Below are 17,411 nucleotides of genomic sequence, written 5' to 3'. Positions count from 1 at the left end.
TTCAAGATAATATATTACGCTTCATGTATTTTATACCCTTTAAACAATAAGCAACACGTGCAATTATTTCTAATGTTGTTCATAAAAAGGTATGCGTTTACCTGACATGTGTCTATTCCTCCGTGATCATAACCACCGCATATCATATTCCGAGTAATGTTGTATTCGGGCATTTGTACTTGGCATTTCTCATTAGATATAAGAGGCACCTCTGCTTCTTGTAATATGTTTGGAATGGGACCTAGATAAGCGATCGGAATCGAAAGAGTTAAATATTAATCTCCGGCTATAAATAGCAATATGCAAAATTTTATTACATGTATCATCGCAGACTATGCAGATAATTTAATTTCAAGATGTCCATTTTTATACAACATATCTATCGAATCAGCATTTCCCAGTGGTTGTACTTTTAAATTGGTGGCCTGATTGCAAAGCAGGTCAGTAATTACTTTGCTTTATTATCATGGAAGTAATAAACAGTGCAGGTTTATGGGGTTATTAAAATGATTTCCTCACATAAAATTTGATTTTGAAAAACAGTATAATAAACTAGAGTGCCTTGTTGATGAGATTGTTAATGGGAGTTTTTTGGGTAGATATTTTGTAGCCATATACATGAGAGTAAGGGGAATGAATACGAACATGATGCACACTCTGCTTGCTTACCTACCCTCTAAACCCCCAAACAACATCTGCTGCGATAAATGTTCATTTCAAAGCATGTAAAGGCGGAAGTGGTTTTAATCAATTGTGACTTTTTATATGGATAAATGAGGAGAGAGTTTTAAATCTTGCTTTATATCATTGTATTAGAAATAATTCAAGGGAAAAGCAAAACTGGCACATTCTTTATATATTGCTTCTTTAAATTTGTCAATCCACTTTGGCACTTTTGTAACTGACTGTACCACTAGACACATCAGTGAGCTACAAAACTCTTCTAAGAAATCCTTAATTTTTTTTTTTAAATTATCAAGTGATATAAAAGCATGCACAGACCACCAGAGAAAACAGAAAAAAGAAGAAACAGAGAACAAGGAGAAGGGGAAGCTGAGACATGGAGAAAGTAGGTAGACATGGAGTGAGAGCATGTGAGAGCGAGGATGCGAAAGAGTGAGAGCGAGCATGCGAAAGAGTGAGAGAATGTGAAAGAGTGAGTGACAATTTGATTTTCAAATGGAAAAAGACCTCTGGATTTCATTTGAACTGAACGGACAGGAAATGAATTGACCAAAAACGAAACATTCCTATACTCTTGCCTCTGACTCGATCAAACTTTTGACTCTGTTCCATATGTTACTTGCAGTATTACTGGACTTGTATCCAAGTTTCAGTTGTGTCTGTGTGAACCAATATTTCACATTTTCCTCTTACCTTGACTTTGAATTCTACCCCAACCTGCAATCGAACAGTTCATTCCAGACGGGAAGTCCTGGTGACTTTCTGGTAGACATATTGGCTGTATATAATCTATCAACAAATTGATACATCACACATGGTTAACTTGTGAATTATTTCAGTATTATTTCTATTATACTTATGTTCATAGATATTGCTCATTGCAATAGACACAATAGATAACCATAAATATATTACTGTCAGAAAAAGAGTTAAAAATGTGTAAATTTGGGGGCACATGACACCTTTATGAGAATAAGTGTGATGTTAAAGACAGAGCACTGCTGGTTATCAAACCTATTATTACGAATGAGAAATTCATTTAAAAGAATACAGAAAATAAATATAAATGGGTTAAACGGCAGAAAGTGAATTGTGCAAAGGCTGAAACATAATATTACTATTCTTCGCAATATTAACTAATAATTACAAAGCGAATCATAGGGAATTTAGAAATGAAAATCAATCTCACAAAATGCTAGTTATATTGATTAATTCTATTTTTATCCCCACTTTGGTAACAATAATAAACTATAGAAGCAGAAAAAAACAGTGTATATTGCAAACATGGCCCAAAAGCATACATTTAGGAGAGATATATTACTTGTTGATCCATCTCCAATATAGATAACACCCTTATAAACAAACAGATCTATATTTTATATTATTATAACCCATAGTGTCCTGTGGAAAGATACATAGATGGATAGATTTATATCTATATCATGATATCCGCCCAACTGCGTATCTAGATATTTGTATAGATAGATATTTCTTTGTGTGAAATGTAGTCCTTATAGGAGATGGATCAACCAATCACGTGTCTCCGATATGAGATTCTGCTCTGGTTTCAATAATCAGCTATCTGCTCGGCCATTTCTTGAGATATGGATTTTGTTTTGATCCTCAGACTGCTCTTATACAATGCAAGGGACAGAATTACCCATCTGTAGACATAACACTCATTTAGATCTTCAGACTTCATTTCTTATCGCTGCTATTAGCACTCACAACGCATTTCTCTTATACGTCTATGAAACGCATCAATCCGTGTAGCAACAGCAACCACTTAATGCCTCAATAGGCTTATTACATAAAGATCTTTACAATTTACCCACATTGTCTGTATTCAAAATCTATTGCACAAAAAAGAAGCAATTACACTACATTTTCAATCGTGCATAATTGGGGAATCTAATTTTCCATCAACTATATCTTTTTCTCAAAAAATATTAAGGGACATATCTGTAGAATGAATATTTATAAGATCTACCTCATGCTGGGGAAGATGTGAACAATTTATTCCGTACTGCTTTAATTTAGAAAAAAAAAACGGTTTATTGTAATCTGCCAAATGCTATTAAAGCTCTTCTATAATCACACTGTTATTGGTGATATATTGTTTAAAATCTGGATTACGTGCTGTAGCATAATAAACTGCACATATGGGGGGCAATCTGAAAGAAGTAAATACTAATAAGTTAATATGGAAATAAATAACAAAAATAACAGTTTAAACAGTTTGACTTAGACAAAAGATTACGTTCATTATGCATTAAGCGAATATGTCTTAACACACGTTATTTTGTTTAGATTTTTTTAGTTTCTCTAGCTTTAACCTGCCAACGCTTGCTTTTGTGTCGCATCACATTTTCAAATTAAGCATGTGGCATTTTGCTAATATCACCACAGCCTTCCTTAATAAAGACACTTCAGCCAGCATATGGACTTAAATGCGTACACTAACTGCATGTACCTATACGTTTTTATGGGGTCCCGCTTGCAAGTCCATAAAGGGATTTTGCAGAACCCCTCCATATGCATTCACAAAGGATTGAGAACAATTCCACGGAGAACGCATCACCTTGGGAGCATCTCAAGCTTTAGCTCGCGTGTGAAAAGGAAAAATATCCATCAACATATCAGTCTGATCCTCTGAATCACCCTTTGGGGATCTCTTGGGTTCACCTCAAGTGGAAAAGTGAGTCACTTAGGTCCAGAGGTAAACCAGCTGTGCACCAGTGGTGGGGTCCTCGAAGGCTGAAAAGTATGTCTGGGGTAGTTTGCTCCTAAATCCAGAGGAAATGTGCCCTGCCTTCAGCTCTGGACAGCTCTTGGGTGCAGACTGGTACGTTGATGGAGAATTTCCCTTGCAATGGGAAGATCGTAGGGCAGGCTATTAAGTTGCTGTCTCTTTTGAGTTGGGTTAATCTCAAACATTTTTGTATGCTGTCCTCCCCATATGCACTTCCTTTTCCTCCTGGAGAAGGGTTGACAGGCCTTTGGTAAATATTCTTGAATTTTATTTACCAACACGACACACCGATAACACTAAATTAACTTAATGCTGGAGAAATTTGCAACTCTGCAGAGCTGTATCTGCTAGAAACACTGACCCATATACTAAATTTAGCTTGGTGTATTATATCAGGCAGCAAATAAATCCAATAATTTCCTGGACTACAAGCGGAGAAACATCTCTCAAAGAGCAGAGAATAAGACTCATCACGCAATAATTCAATGCTTTTAAAAACAGTGTAATATAACTCTCTCTCTGGGCAGTAGAGGTTGATCTCGCTAAATCCTGTGATTATATGCTTTGGCTTATATATTGTGAATGTGTACAATATAAATCATTAAATAGTCAACTGTGTTCATCCACAGGGCCGGATTTACACCACAGGTACTCCAAAGACACACAGACCAGAGTCATCTCCATGACTCGAAAAAAGTTTTTTTTCAAAGTTGGCTTTGCAGGAGGAGCACAGACATGACATTTGCCGAGCATTAGCTTAAACTGACTATTACATCAAGGCCCCTACAAACATGGCCGGCTAGACTAATATTCCATGTCTGTCCTCTGCATCTCCTCAATTCTCAACACAGTTCTTCTTTCTATTTAAACATTTCATCTCTACCTCTCCATATTTAGTTTTTCCAACACTCATCATTTTCCAATTTTCCAATTTACTTGATGGATATAATCATCTCACGCCTCAAGGGGCAATCGTAACCATATGTATCATTTTTTCTACATCAAATTGCAATGTATAACAGAATAAAACCCTTTTATTATTGTAATTAGCAATCTTTTTGGTGAGATGGAGTCAGGTATTTAATGCATGTCTACACTAGCTGCATTCAGTTACAACTTGTTATCCACACCTTTGTTTCAGGAGCTATATATAAATGCTTGAGTATCATTCGCCTATTGGCAAGACCAATGCAAATGTATAATGCATTCTATCGTTTTTTTATCCTTAAAAGTGCCACATTACCCAGGGGCGTCTTTAACCCCTTCAAACCCAGGGGTTTTTGGTACCTCAAGTCCCGGAGCAATTTTGCCATTTTTGCGCTATGTCGGTTCAGCGGTTATTCTCTTTTCCTGTGAATAGTGTACCCATGTAAACTATATATTATTTTTTTCAAGGAGAGATGGAGCTTTCTTTTGATACCATAGTTAGATGATTAGCTGAAAATTTAGAGCAGCCTGATCTCCCGTGTGTCCCTGCCGCTCTAAGAAGACCGTCCATAGGGAATTCTTGGGATGCGTTTTTGGGATGTACCCGTACGTCCATAGGGGACTGAAGGGGTTAAAGTGGGCCAAAAGGGGCAGCTGTGCCAGGCCCAGTCATTCTTGGTGGGCCCATAGTAGCCGGCAAAAACCATGGTCACACACTCTGTGACCACTTCTGCAATTAAAGTGTGCCTGTATCTAAAAATGCAAAAAACATAGAACAGAGGTACACAGAGAACACATAGCTATCAGCACAGACAGTAGCTGTCAATCCAACCCCTGCGGCACAATTAAAGAAAACCTAAAAACCAGAGACTAGTGGTCCTTGCTAAGGTTGGCTGAAATATTCAACTTTTCTTCCACTACAGTAACCACCTGCTTTCACTGTGTTTTCTGTGGATTTAATGTGCATGGAAAGTTTCCAGAAGCTTGTAGCCCGTAATTTTGCAGAAGCTAAGATGCAGGAAAACACACTTCTTCCTCTATCTGTCTATTTTCAAAGATGACCAGCTAGTGGTGCCAGAATATGTTAATATATATATATACACACACATATATATATATATATATATATATATATATATATATACATATATATATATATATACATATATATATATATACATATATATATATATATATATATACATATATATATATATATATATATATATATATATATATATATATATATATATATATATATATATATATATATATATATACATATTATATACATAGATATCATCATCTTGATATAACCTTAAATTATGGATAGTGTTTTCTGATTTTCTGTATGTGGTTACTTTTCACCGGGTAAATTTAGCTGATATTTATTTATTTATTTAATATTTTTAAATTCTATTATTTCAAAAACAAGCCATTTCTTGAACATTACAAAGATGGTGACCATTATGCATAGATTATTTATCATAATGAAAGAAGGAAATAAAAATATGCAATACATATCTAGTGTCGGCTGATATTTATTTTTGAAAGGGGTTACAATATACATAATATAGTATTGAATAATAATAATAATAATAATAATAATAATAATAATAATAATAATAATAATAGTACTATAGTAATATACAATAATTTACCCAAGCAAGTGTTGCTTGTATTCTATTTTTAATATCCTTCTTCCTCATTAGAACAAAACTCATAATAAGTAACAATAACCTGAACAAACATAAGACATACTGGTACAGAGATGGAGGCACTGCTTTTGCAATCTTATCTATTAGAATGTTGACAGACAACACCATGTGATCTGATCATGAACCTTCATAACCCTATTAATACTTTGAAACAGAATCTTTATTTATTAAAATTTTTCTTTCTCAGTAGTGCATTATTTAATTTTTTTGCATTTAGGCTGTTTAACCCCTTCGTGACAAAGGCTGATTTTACTTTTTGTACCCTTCGTGACAATGGCCGTTTTAACATTTCTGCGCTGCTCGTGTTTAGTTGTAATTTTCTTCTTTCCCGTTTACTGAACCCACACACATTAGATATTGTTTTTTTCAGGACAAGAAGGGCTTTCTTTAGATGACATTGTTTTGATTGTATCATATTATTTACTACTAAAAAAAGTATAAAATATGGTGAAAAATTTAGAAAAAAATGACTGTTTCTAACTTTTAGTTGAAAAATCTTTTACTCATCTATAAAAGGTAATGAAAAAACCTGCTAAATGGATTCTACTATTTGTCCTGAGTTTAGAAATACCCAATGTTTTTATGTTTTTTTGCTTTTTTCTACCCATTATGGGGCAATAAGTACAGGTAGCGTTTTGCTATTTCAAAGCCATTTTTTCCAAATCTGGTAATTCTTCCCCTCATGTGCCATTTCGGGTATCTTTGAACCCGGCCAATGCAATTTACCCCATCAAATCATATATTTTTGAAAACTAGACAGCCCAGGGTATTCCAAATTCTAGTATTTTAACTCTTTCCATGCACCATATCTACCACCAGTTTTTGTCAAACTTTGTGGTAGTCATTTTTTTGCATTTGTTTTGTCACACACATTTTACTTCAGGTATGAATTAAAAGGTTCTCGTTTATGTCACTATCACAAAACACCCCAATATGTGTTCAGCAACATCTCCTGAGTACAGCGATACCTCAGATGAATGATTTTGCCTGGCTGTTTGGGGGCAAAAGGGCCACATTTGGGGCATGCGCATTTTTCAATGTTGAACTTTGGCATTTGGGGATCCACTGCCCATGCCCCATTTGGTACATCTTTGAGCCGGGCCATTTCAGTGTGCCCAATAAACCCATATATTTTTGAAAACTAGACACCCCAGGGTATTTCAAATGCTAGTATTTTAACTCTTTCCATGCACCATATCTACCACCAGTCTTTGTCAAACTTTGTGGTAGTCATTTTTTTGCATTTGGTTTTCCACACACATTTTACTTCAGGTATGAATTAAAAAGTTCTCGTATATGTCACTATCACAAAACACCCCAATATGTGTTCAGCAACATCTCCTGAGTACAGCGATACCTCACATGAAGGATTTTGCCTGGCCGTTTGGGGGCAAAAGGGCCACATTTGGGGCATGCGCATTTTTCAATGTTGAACTTTGGCATTTGGGGATCCACTGCCCATGCCCTATTTGGTCCATCTTTGAGCCGGGCCATTTCAGTGTGCCCAACAAAACCATATATTTTTAAAAACTAGACACCACAGGGTATTTTAAATGCTGGTATTTTAACTCTTTGCATGCACACATTTTACCACCAGCATGTTTTCAATGTTTGCAGTAGTATTTTTGTGTGTGTATTTTTCCCACACACACCTACTTTATGTATGAATTTACAGCTCCTGGTATATGCCGCTGTCACACGACACCCCATAATGTGTTCAGCAACATCTCCTGAGTGCAGTGATATCCCACATGCATGGGTGTGTCATTTTTGTGGGAACTAAAAGGCCACATTTGGTACGTGTGCATTTTTCGAATTGGAAATTAGGTGTGTGGCCATCCTTCCCCCGGTGTTAATTGGGACGTTGTTGAACCTGGCCAATTCAATTTACCCCATCAAATCATACCTTTTTTAAAAGTAGACACCCCACGGGCATTTAATATGCCAGTATTTTAACTCTTTCCATGCGAGAATTGTTTTAAGCTAATATGCTAATTTTAGGACTTGCTCACAAAAATATATTTTTTATATATATATATATTTTTTTTGTCTTTTTAAAAAAAAAATTTTAACATTTTTTTTCAACTTGGAGGTTCCCCTGATAGTGACATCAGTGGGAAATGATTTTTACATTTTACTAGTTTTTTACTATTTTTTTTCTAATTATTATAAATTTTATTTTATTTTTTAATTTATTTTTACTAATCACACTGTGAATAGAAAGCTGGCTTCCATTGACTTGCATGGTGAATGCAGTACCTGTATTCAACCTGCAAGTGGAGCCAAAGTTCTCTAGATGGTCTGGACCGTCTAGCGAACTTTTAAAATTTGTTTGTTCCTGTTACAGGGCAGCGGCCATCTTGCTTGATGGCGAAGATCATCGGCAGCTGCGGCTCTGACCGCTCTCCGGAGCGGTCACAGCCCATCGAAAGGTAAGTGTTTGGTGTCGCTGGATGCCTCCTGATCGAGGCATTCCAGCGACACCATTTAAGTTTAGGAGGCGATCGTCGATCGCCTCCTAAACGCTTTTAATACGGGCGTCCGCCGCCATACAAAGTACGGCGGATGTTGACGCCCCGTGGAGGGGCCAGAGATGGCCCCTTCGTTCCGATAGCGGCGTTGCTGAATGCCTCGAGGTCGAGGCATTCAGCAACGTTTTTTTGGGTGCAGAAAGCGAAAACAGATCGCTTTCTGCACCAGTTTAAAGACGTGCCGGTCCTGGCACGTCAATTGTCGTAAAGCACATGCTTTTCCGTGTCGTGCCAGGACCGGCAATTGTCGTTAAGGGGTTAAAGAACGCTACACAATTCTCTGTATTGTTGTGTACCTGTTGATTATGTATCATTAACCAGTACATGTAGGGCATTGATTGAATTATGCACTTACCCGTATAATTGACTTTAAACTGTAGATGCATCATCACTATATCACTGTCTTTTGTTCTCCTGTTATATTGCGGGTTTATGACAATTTGATCAATCACCAGCGTTACCGTCGTTGGACTGGTCAGATTCAGGCTATCGTGTAGTCCAAGCACAGCTTTCCACAATGACGGTATAAGGTTCCTTCTGCAGAATTCAAAATACAACTTCAAATTTAATAATGACCCAGTGCCAAGCTTGAATGATTTCCCCAGTATTATTTGTGTTAATCTTTGACCTCTACAGCAGAACATATAATTTGTGCTTTCTATAGGATTAAGCGAGATAGTTTATTATAATTGGAAAGCACTTAATGTTTTCTAATGGCACCGCAGGATGCTGGCTTCCTAACACAAAATTATCAGTAGATTTCCAGAATCAAGCCAAAGAACTATAAATTATAACAGTTGTTGAAACAATACAATTATGAAAAGACTATTAACTAAATTATTGCGATTCTTTAAACAGCTCAGTTAAAAATCTCACGGTAATTAATCTACTGTCCTATGACGCAAATGGCAATCATTTTAGAACATTAGAATATTAAGAATAAAATATATATTTTTTAAAATGATTCAAAGCCAACAGGGAATAATTTGCATATCCGTAAATGCAACATCTTCAACCCACATGTTTTTCTACACATCAGTGTTATTTATTAAGTAAGCATTTGACTATAAATGATCTTGATTTAGCGATGAGCAGTGGGCAAAAAAAAAAAAAGAACTAAAGGTTTTATACTAAATTTCCCACACTGAAAAAAAGGGATTAGAGAATTGTGTAAAGTTCTCTGCATGAAGTTTAATTAAGGGTAATCTCAACTACTGCCATTAGTTGAAGAAGTAAAATTATACTTCGAACTAAAGTATGCCCTAGAAAGTTAATACTGCAAGCCAAAGAAAGACAAGCTAATGATATAACCATATTTGCATTTAGATGTAGCCTAAAGTAGCATAACATAACATTACCACACATTTTCATTTGAGTCTTGTACAAAAGATTGATTTGGTAATCCGTATCCACCAAATCCTTTCTAATATAATCCTACTTAGTGATATGATTAGGGGACTATAATATTAGATAACAGTCTTAGCGTTGGTCTGAACAAACCACGTTATCACCAGGGTATGGAAGAACTAGAGAGGACTGATGTCATTTACACACAACTTTATATTTGTTTTTTTTCATATAAGTAAATGTTGTTTAGGGTAAACTTAGCCAACCGTGGCTGGTTAGGCAATGGGCAGTTGCAAAAAGCCATAACATCAGCATAGCCAAAGGTTATATCCATGTTTTCCCATATTTCACTTAATTTTAAGGGAACCTGAACTAAAGCAGGGTTTTACTAAAGCATGACATACCCATAGACACAATGTGCTGCTGATACGAGCCATTCTTCGTTCATAAGAGATGCCCCACACGTCTGTCTGTTATTGTAATACAGGGAGACGATCCACGGCCATGCTGCTAAAGCTGCATCGGTTCCACCCACTATCTTGGAATTCTCATTGTCTAAAAGTCGCTCCCCGCATTCTGAGGAAGATAATAAAAAATGTTTTAGATATTAAGTAGGCAAGAACAGTCTGATAGACACGTCAAATTTGATAGATAAAATGATAATTTATTAAAACAAAGCCAACTATTTCCAGAGTTGGTTACACAACAAAAGGCGTATGGCATACTCATATCTACAAAGCCAAACAGATATACGATAAAAGGGACCCTGCTTGCACAGTAATGATAGGGATATGATAGGCAGAACCATAAATAAAATCAGGACTTTGTTTTTCATATTGTGTACAAACACCAAGACACATCATAGATAATTGATTGTGACAGACATACATACCTCTATAATTGCACTGAATGTAAATAACGGACTGGTTGCCACACTGGTCGCTGTAAATAAATACAAATATAATTTACATATATATATATTTATATACATATAACATGGAAGGATAAGGCACTCGAAGGAGTAGTGATTAAAACCACCCCTTATTCAAATGGAAGCTTTACATGGTGGCATCTTTCACTAGCATTAAGCACTGTTTACTCGTACCAATAACATCATTCACTCACTTTTACTCAGTTACATTGTTTCAAATTCCAAAAAATTTTGAACTAATGGTCAGGAATAATTTTATTTTACATTTAGGTAACTTCATTTTAGATGAAAGACAGGTCAGTGTAGTGCAGGCAGGGCCGGCCTTAGGGGTGTGCGACCTGTGCGACTGCACATGGCGCCATGGTTGCAGGGGCGCCTGACCGGGACTTAGATTAAAGCATCGTTTTTTTGGGTTTTTTTTTCATTTTCTGTTTTTTTTTCATTGATGTTAAATAAAGTTTAAAAAAAACCCCAATGCTTTAATCTATGTCCCGGTCAGGGGCGCCGAGCGGTTGCTTTTGTAGTTTGAAGGGGCAGAGGGGGGGTGTGTAGTTTGAAGGGGCAGAGGGGGGGTGTAGTTTGAAGGGACAGAGGGGGGGTGTAGTTTGAAGGGGCAGAGGGGGGGTGTAGTTTGACGGGGCGGGGGGGTAGTTTTAATGGGCAGGGGGGTAGTTTGAAGGGGCAGAGTGGAGGGGTAGTTTGAAGGGGTAGAGGGGAGGGGTAGTTTGAAGGGGTAGAGGGGAGGGGTAGTTTGAGGGGGGGTAGTTTGAAGGGGCAGAGAGGGGGTAGTTTGAAGGGGCAGAGAGGGGGGGTAGTGAGGGGGGGCGCCAGAGGAGTAGTCCGCACAGGGTGCCACAACGCCTAAGGCCGGCTCTGAGTGCAGGGTGTTAAAATCAGTCATCTAGAGGGATGTCCACTTATGAAACAATTATGATTTTTCATAATTGAGACGGTTGACAGGTATTACCCTAAAACTCTAGTGTTTTGGAAACCCCACACATCTATTATGCAGACAGAACCCACCCTCCTGTTTTACTTTTGGTCCCTGAAGAGTGGGCTTCTTTATCTTCAGGAAGACCCTGCTTTGTTTTGCAAGCCCACCCTGCTTTATGAGTGGTTACGAGAGTCTTGACATGGCTCCTGTCTGACTCGTATCGCTGTTGTATGGCAGCTATAAAAGTATTTTTGCTCTCAAGGATTATGTATTAGTATGTGGCTGGCTTTCATTACAGTGACTGAAACGAAGATTACATTGTTGAAAAACCAGATGCTTTAATTGACTTGGGAAAATGATTTTTCAAGCACAGATCATTGGATTTTTCCCATTGACAGCTACTGCTGCCACCAGCTACAGTTCAATAACATATAAATAGAATTCCGGGCTTGATGTTTCATAACGAACATAGCAAAATGTATTTTTTATCGTAGCAGTTACCTCACATTTCCCTTTTTGTCTTCAGACATCTGATGTAACGGCTACAAATTAACTAAGTACAAATCCACCCTTTAACAGGAACTCCGATGAAAACGTATTACCAGCAGAAGCCCTGATGTGTGATTGGGTTGAGAGCTATACATAAATGTAAATGTGTCTGCATTTTCAAGAGGTCATGATCTTTCAAAAACATGGAGATAATGCACTTAGAGAAAGCATACATTAAAACACTTAAGATTACAGCCAAAAAAGAACTTTAGAGATTGGTGTGTTACAGACAAATCTCTAACTAATGTATCAAGTTACTAGAATCAAGAACAGAAAGCATTTTAAAAGACTTGCTTGTCTAAAAAGAAAAAGAACAAGTGGAAGCCACTGCTAGGAAACACTTCAAAATCTCTAGGTTTGTATGGTTAACCAAGCAAAATATAGGGCCCCGATAAGATCATTAATATGGTACTGCTCTACACAGGTCAGAGTTGGCAATGTTTAGCCCACTGAAAAGTTGAGCCAAATGGGTCAGTACTATAGTAGCCCATATGCTCCATAATAAATAAAAAATAAAAAAACTTTTAAGGGAGCTGGGAAGGATCCGGTGAGATTGTAAAGTCATTCCTTGTTTTGTTAGGATTCCAAGTAGCTACATGTGGAATTCCAAGTAAAAGACACAAGGAGGCTTCAAGCAGTGGCTCAAATTGTTCAAATTAGAGCAGCCCAGTCCTCTTCACACTATCTACAGGCTCAATAAAAAAATAATTAATGTATTATATTAATAATAATGTTTACTCGATGTGTAAAGCAACATGTGTGAAGGGCGACAAACTGACGTATCCACACAAGAGGTCCTCATATTACTCTGACTCGAAAGCTGACAGTTTTTGGAGAACAGTTTTTATCTCACATCAAATCTTTATTGCAGCATATTGGCAGAAGCAAACATGGAACAGGGGGTTAGAAGGGCATGAAACACCTTACACGTTTGTCTCCATTAAGTAGAAGCTCTGGAGCTTGCCAAATGCGATGATCTCCACTGTATATCAGTCATGATGTTACAACCCCATCTGTTAAACTAGCAGTGGATATAAACGTTCCACCTAGACTAAGTGGTCTAACACCTTAAGCAAATGAACTGTCATTTTATTCCTTACTCAGAAACTAAACTAAAAGCAAAAGGCTAAAAGCACAGAAAGTTTTACGATGTTTTTTTCTGCTGCCATGGCAGCAAAGCCTTTCAAGATATCCTTATGTCACACGATGACACAATATATTTCAACATTCTCTGAGAAAATAAGAATAAACCAAAATTTGACATAATCTTGATTTTAATGATAATTGAACATGTAATATAGTGAAAGCACTTAAGATGCCACACTCTAGTTATATTTACTGGAAAGTTATGTAGTCTTCCTCTGTTCTTGGAACCACATTTAAGTTGTAATTGAGTTACTTCATCACCCTCCTTAACGAATCTCAGTTTATTGAACTTTGTTTCCTCTGACAATATAGAGAACAGATAGCATAATTGTATTGCAAACAGCCTCATGTATTGACCATTTAGTTATTAGCTATACACATGTTAATGATATCATCAATGTGCAATATGCCAAGTTGTAGTCAATGAGATACTAAGTAACTACACTGAGAACTACTCTGGTGAGTTCAAGCTGAACTGAGCAGAAACTACATGTTTTGGAGGATGATGAGCCAAGCTGAGTCCCAGTTAAGATCAGTTCTATAGTTTCACATTGTATAGAGTATAACTGCTTTACAGTGCTTTCCCACAGGTAGAGACAGATTTCTAGATCTCATTGGATCCTGATGAGTTCCACCAAAATATATCCACAGTTCCAATTCTGGTAAAACCATGTTAAATCTCGATGTAAGCAAAATGTCCATGATGGAAAATCGGGTGAATAGACCCATGAGTGTAGTTACAGAGAGCGGAAGAATGCTATATACTGTTTACAAACCAATAAATAAAGCAATTTGAATTGTTATTAACTATGAACTAAATAACACTACCATAAATTTGAATAAAAAAAAAAAAGAAAATTGCATTTTTCATGGTAGATTTGCTTTAAGATGCCTTTAGCAACCATTTACAGTATGTGTGACATGTGTTTCCATGGCCAGATGCATCCCATTTCAGCTGATTATTGTTAACGTTAATGGTTTAGAAAGACTATTCAAAGTGATCTGTACATTAGAGTAATGTACTTAAACATGTAAACTATACTAGGCTTAAGTCTGCTTATGCATGGACTATTCAACATAATTCCAAGATGAAATACAAGCCAATCAAAATGTAATAAATCATTAAAACTGCATAATCAATAAATTACTGTAATAAATATCCAGTTATATTTGTTATTTAGGCAATGGGCTTCATTGCTTCATTAAATAGCAAGATGAAATGAACGTTATAAAAATAATAAAATATAAATAATAAAATAAAAACAAATGCAGTTAATTACATTTTTTTCTGCATATCCCTTCCGCATTGGACTATTTCAGTGCGGTGGCCACTAGAGATCAGTAGATCCTAAAGAACTGGAAGTCTAGGCGTTTGATATTAGAACAGCTTACACTGAGGTTAAACTACAGCACAATGCAAAGCATGTATTGTATTCCCACATGTATAGAAAAGACTGCAATGTTATTGCAGAATGGAAGTAAAGGGAACAGGCAAAGAAGGCAACACTGTAATCAATAGGCTGTTCACACATACACGAGAACCACACTATACTAGGAAATCTGTTCTCCTTAAGAAAGAATGTAAAAGAATACAAGTAAAAACAATATCTACAAAAAAGGAACAAAACACCCATTAGATTTCACTTGCCATTTCAAATTATCTTACTTTTCACTCCAGATTACATTTACAAAATATACCAGAAAATAGTTGTTCAACAGGTCTGAGGGCGATCAAATTTTAAATGCTGTTTTGATTGGTTTTTTTTAAGTAACCAAGGATTTATAATAATAACAAGGAATTTTTGACAGCACCTAACCAAATGCACAAAACTGCAAAAAAATAGTTTAATGATATTTTCCTCTTTTTTTTTTCTATTCTTGAACATAATCGAGGCGTGTGGAAACCACAATGGAGCTGTTAAGCGTAATACATGTATCATTTTAATAAAATCAATTTAATCAATTTGCCTTTTTTTTCAATGCAGACATTTGAAATTCAGGGGATTTCCATGTACAATGGGCTTTAAATCAAAATTTGACAAATTTGTCATACTGATCTCAATGGGTGGGTTTCCATAGATACAGATAAAGAGAGCTTTTTAAAAGCGCTTATCCTTTTAACAACTGATAGATTCAATTACCAGCAAAAGAAAGAGGGAAGGAGCAGTGCTCAAGGTCTTAAACTTGCAAGTAGTTGAAAAACTTTTATATTGTGTAATAAATAACAGCTCTCCAGCACCAAAGGATCCATACAATTTATAGTGTTTTGTGGAGTCTAGGGGTTTTTCTCTGGCATGTGTGGGAAAAGTACTCCAGAATTCCGAGACGAGAGTTTCAAAATGAACTATGACCAAAACAAATGTAAAAAAAAAAAATAGAAAAATGAAAGCATTAAAATTTAAATATTTTTATGAATTTTACTTTTATCATTAGGTTCACCTATTTTTTTCATGCTGTATTTTAAAGCACAGTATTCTGTCAGCATAATAGATGCTTGAGCAGATGGAGCAAAGAGATTGCCACGGAATACGGTGCTGAAACCAGCCACAAGGTGGACATTTTTATTATTAGAAAAAAAGGGTCCATGATTGCTAAGAGACAGCCTTCAACCCAGAAACCAGGCCACCCAGTAATAGCACTTGGCAATAAGCACAGGGTATGACAAATAAAATGATATTATTAAATGTGCATAATCAACAAGAACTTGCAGGCTCCAAACATTTTAGATATTTTAATGTGATATGTCCAGAGCTCTAACCCTACGTTGTGTTGTAAGCCATGAAAAAAGCATGTCCCCAAGATTTAAAACTTCCCCTTTTCATTGGATGATGAGGGCTGCAGCTAACCACCACAGCTGTGATAATAACTAAAAAGCATTACCCAAGGAAAGAGCGATGGAAGGAAGATTAAGGTCTGCCTATTGATGCATATTGATGTCCCTTATGCACATCCCTATAGGCATTGAGGAGCACACACGGACCTCTAGCTGTCCCTTGAAGAAACTGGGTTGTTGTAACACTGTCCAAAATTGGTCCTGAACCCCTCTAGAGAAAGTGTACATATAGGTATGGTTAAAGTTGGAAAAAGCCAGAAACCTAAATGAGAATGTAAGGGTTGGGTAGAGAAAAAAAGTGAGCAGAAAGCAGGTAGATTCCTGTAGGGGAATCCTGTGAATGTTACACATTTTGGAAGAGATCCAAGCCCATGGATAAGCTCACCAAACTGGAGTCACCAAGACAATTCCTAAGAGTTTAAAACTGTTAGTGAATCCATCAGGTGGCCACAATAATGCCACAAAGGACAATAGTCGGCAGTTTCCTTCCCCTGAATACGTTTCAGCAACAATATATGGGCATGTAGTGTAACGGAATCACTAATATTTATACCTAAGACAAATGTTTCTATATAACATTTGCATGATGTATATGGTGGGTGCGCAGTTATTTGTTTTGTTGTGCGTACATGTTGATCATTTCAGCAGCACCCTATATCTGAATATATATGTGTGCTTATTTTTTTGTATTTTTCAACAACATTGAGTTTCATTAAAGCCTGTAATACATAATGTACATTGTAGACAGACACAGATCATGTTCTTAAGTTCTTCTTTTACTAAACGGTGTGCGTTGTACTTATTCTTTACTTACACTTGCAAGATAAAATAGAAAAGATTGTTGTTTTGATGTTTATTTTAATCTATTGTATTGCACTGAACCACTCAGCTAAAATTCATTTCAAGATGAACTGCATGAAAAACATTTCATTTTACTTGATTTTCTTTTGTATTTATGAGTAATGATAATAGATTGACATTGCATTGTTCTGGGATACATGTAACAGGGTGTCAGTTTACTGGAAAGCGCTATATCATAAGTATCAGCCGCTGAACAGT

The 17,411-nt window shown here is 36.4% G+C and overlaps 1 protein-coding gene across 1 annotated transcript in view; it reads right to left on the bottom strand.

Annotated features, from left to right (window-relative positions):
* LOC149274387 (enteropeptidase-like) overlaps positions 1-17,411 on the bottom strand; it is a 106,778-nt gene that overhangs the window by 801 nt on the left and 88,566 nt on the right. Inside the window, exons 19-23 of the mRNA XM_089505557.1 lie at positions 10,852-10,901; positions 10,364-10,535; positions 8,968-9,149; positions 1,378-1,473; positions 102-241 (exon numbers count right to left, since the gene is read on the bottom strand). Of these exons, the coding sequence (XP_089361683.1) occupies positions 102-241; positions 1,378-1,473; positions 8,968-9,149; positions 10,364-10,535; positions 10,852-10,901 (640 nt within the window). The remainder of the gene's footprint in view (positions 1-101; positions 242-1,377; positions 1,474-8,967; positions 9,150-10,363; positions 10,536-10,851; positions 10,902-17,411) is intronic.

The sequence above is a fragment of the Sceloporus occidentalis genome, unplaced genomic scaffold, assembly GCF_023333645.1.
Source record: "Sceloporus occidentalis isolate IW3139 unplaced genomic scaffold, rSceOcc1.0.p SCAF_334, whole genome shotgun sequence".
Lineage (NCBI taxonomy): Eukaryota > Metazoa > Chordata > Lepidosauria > Squamata > Phrynosomatidae > Sceloporus > Sceloporus occidentalis.
This window is presented reverse-complemented; position numbering and strand designations above follow the sequence as displayed.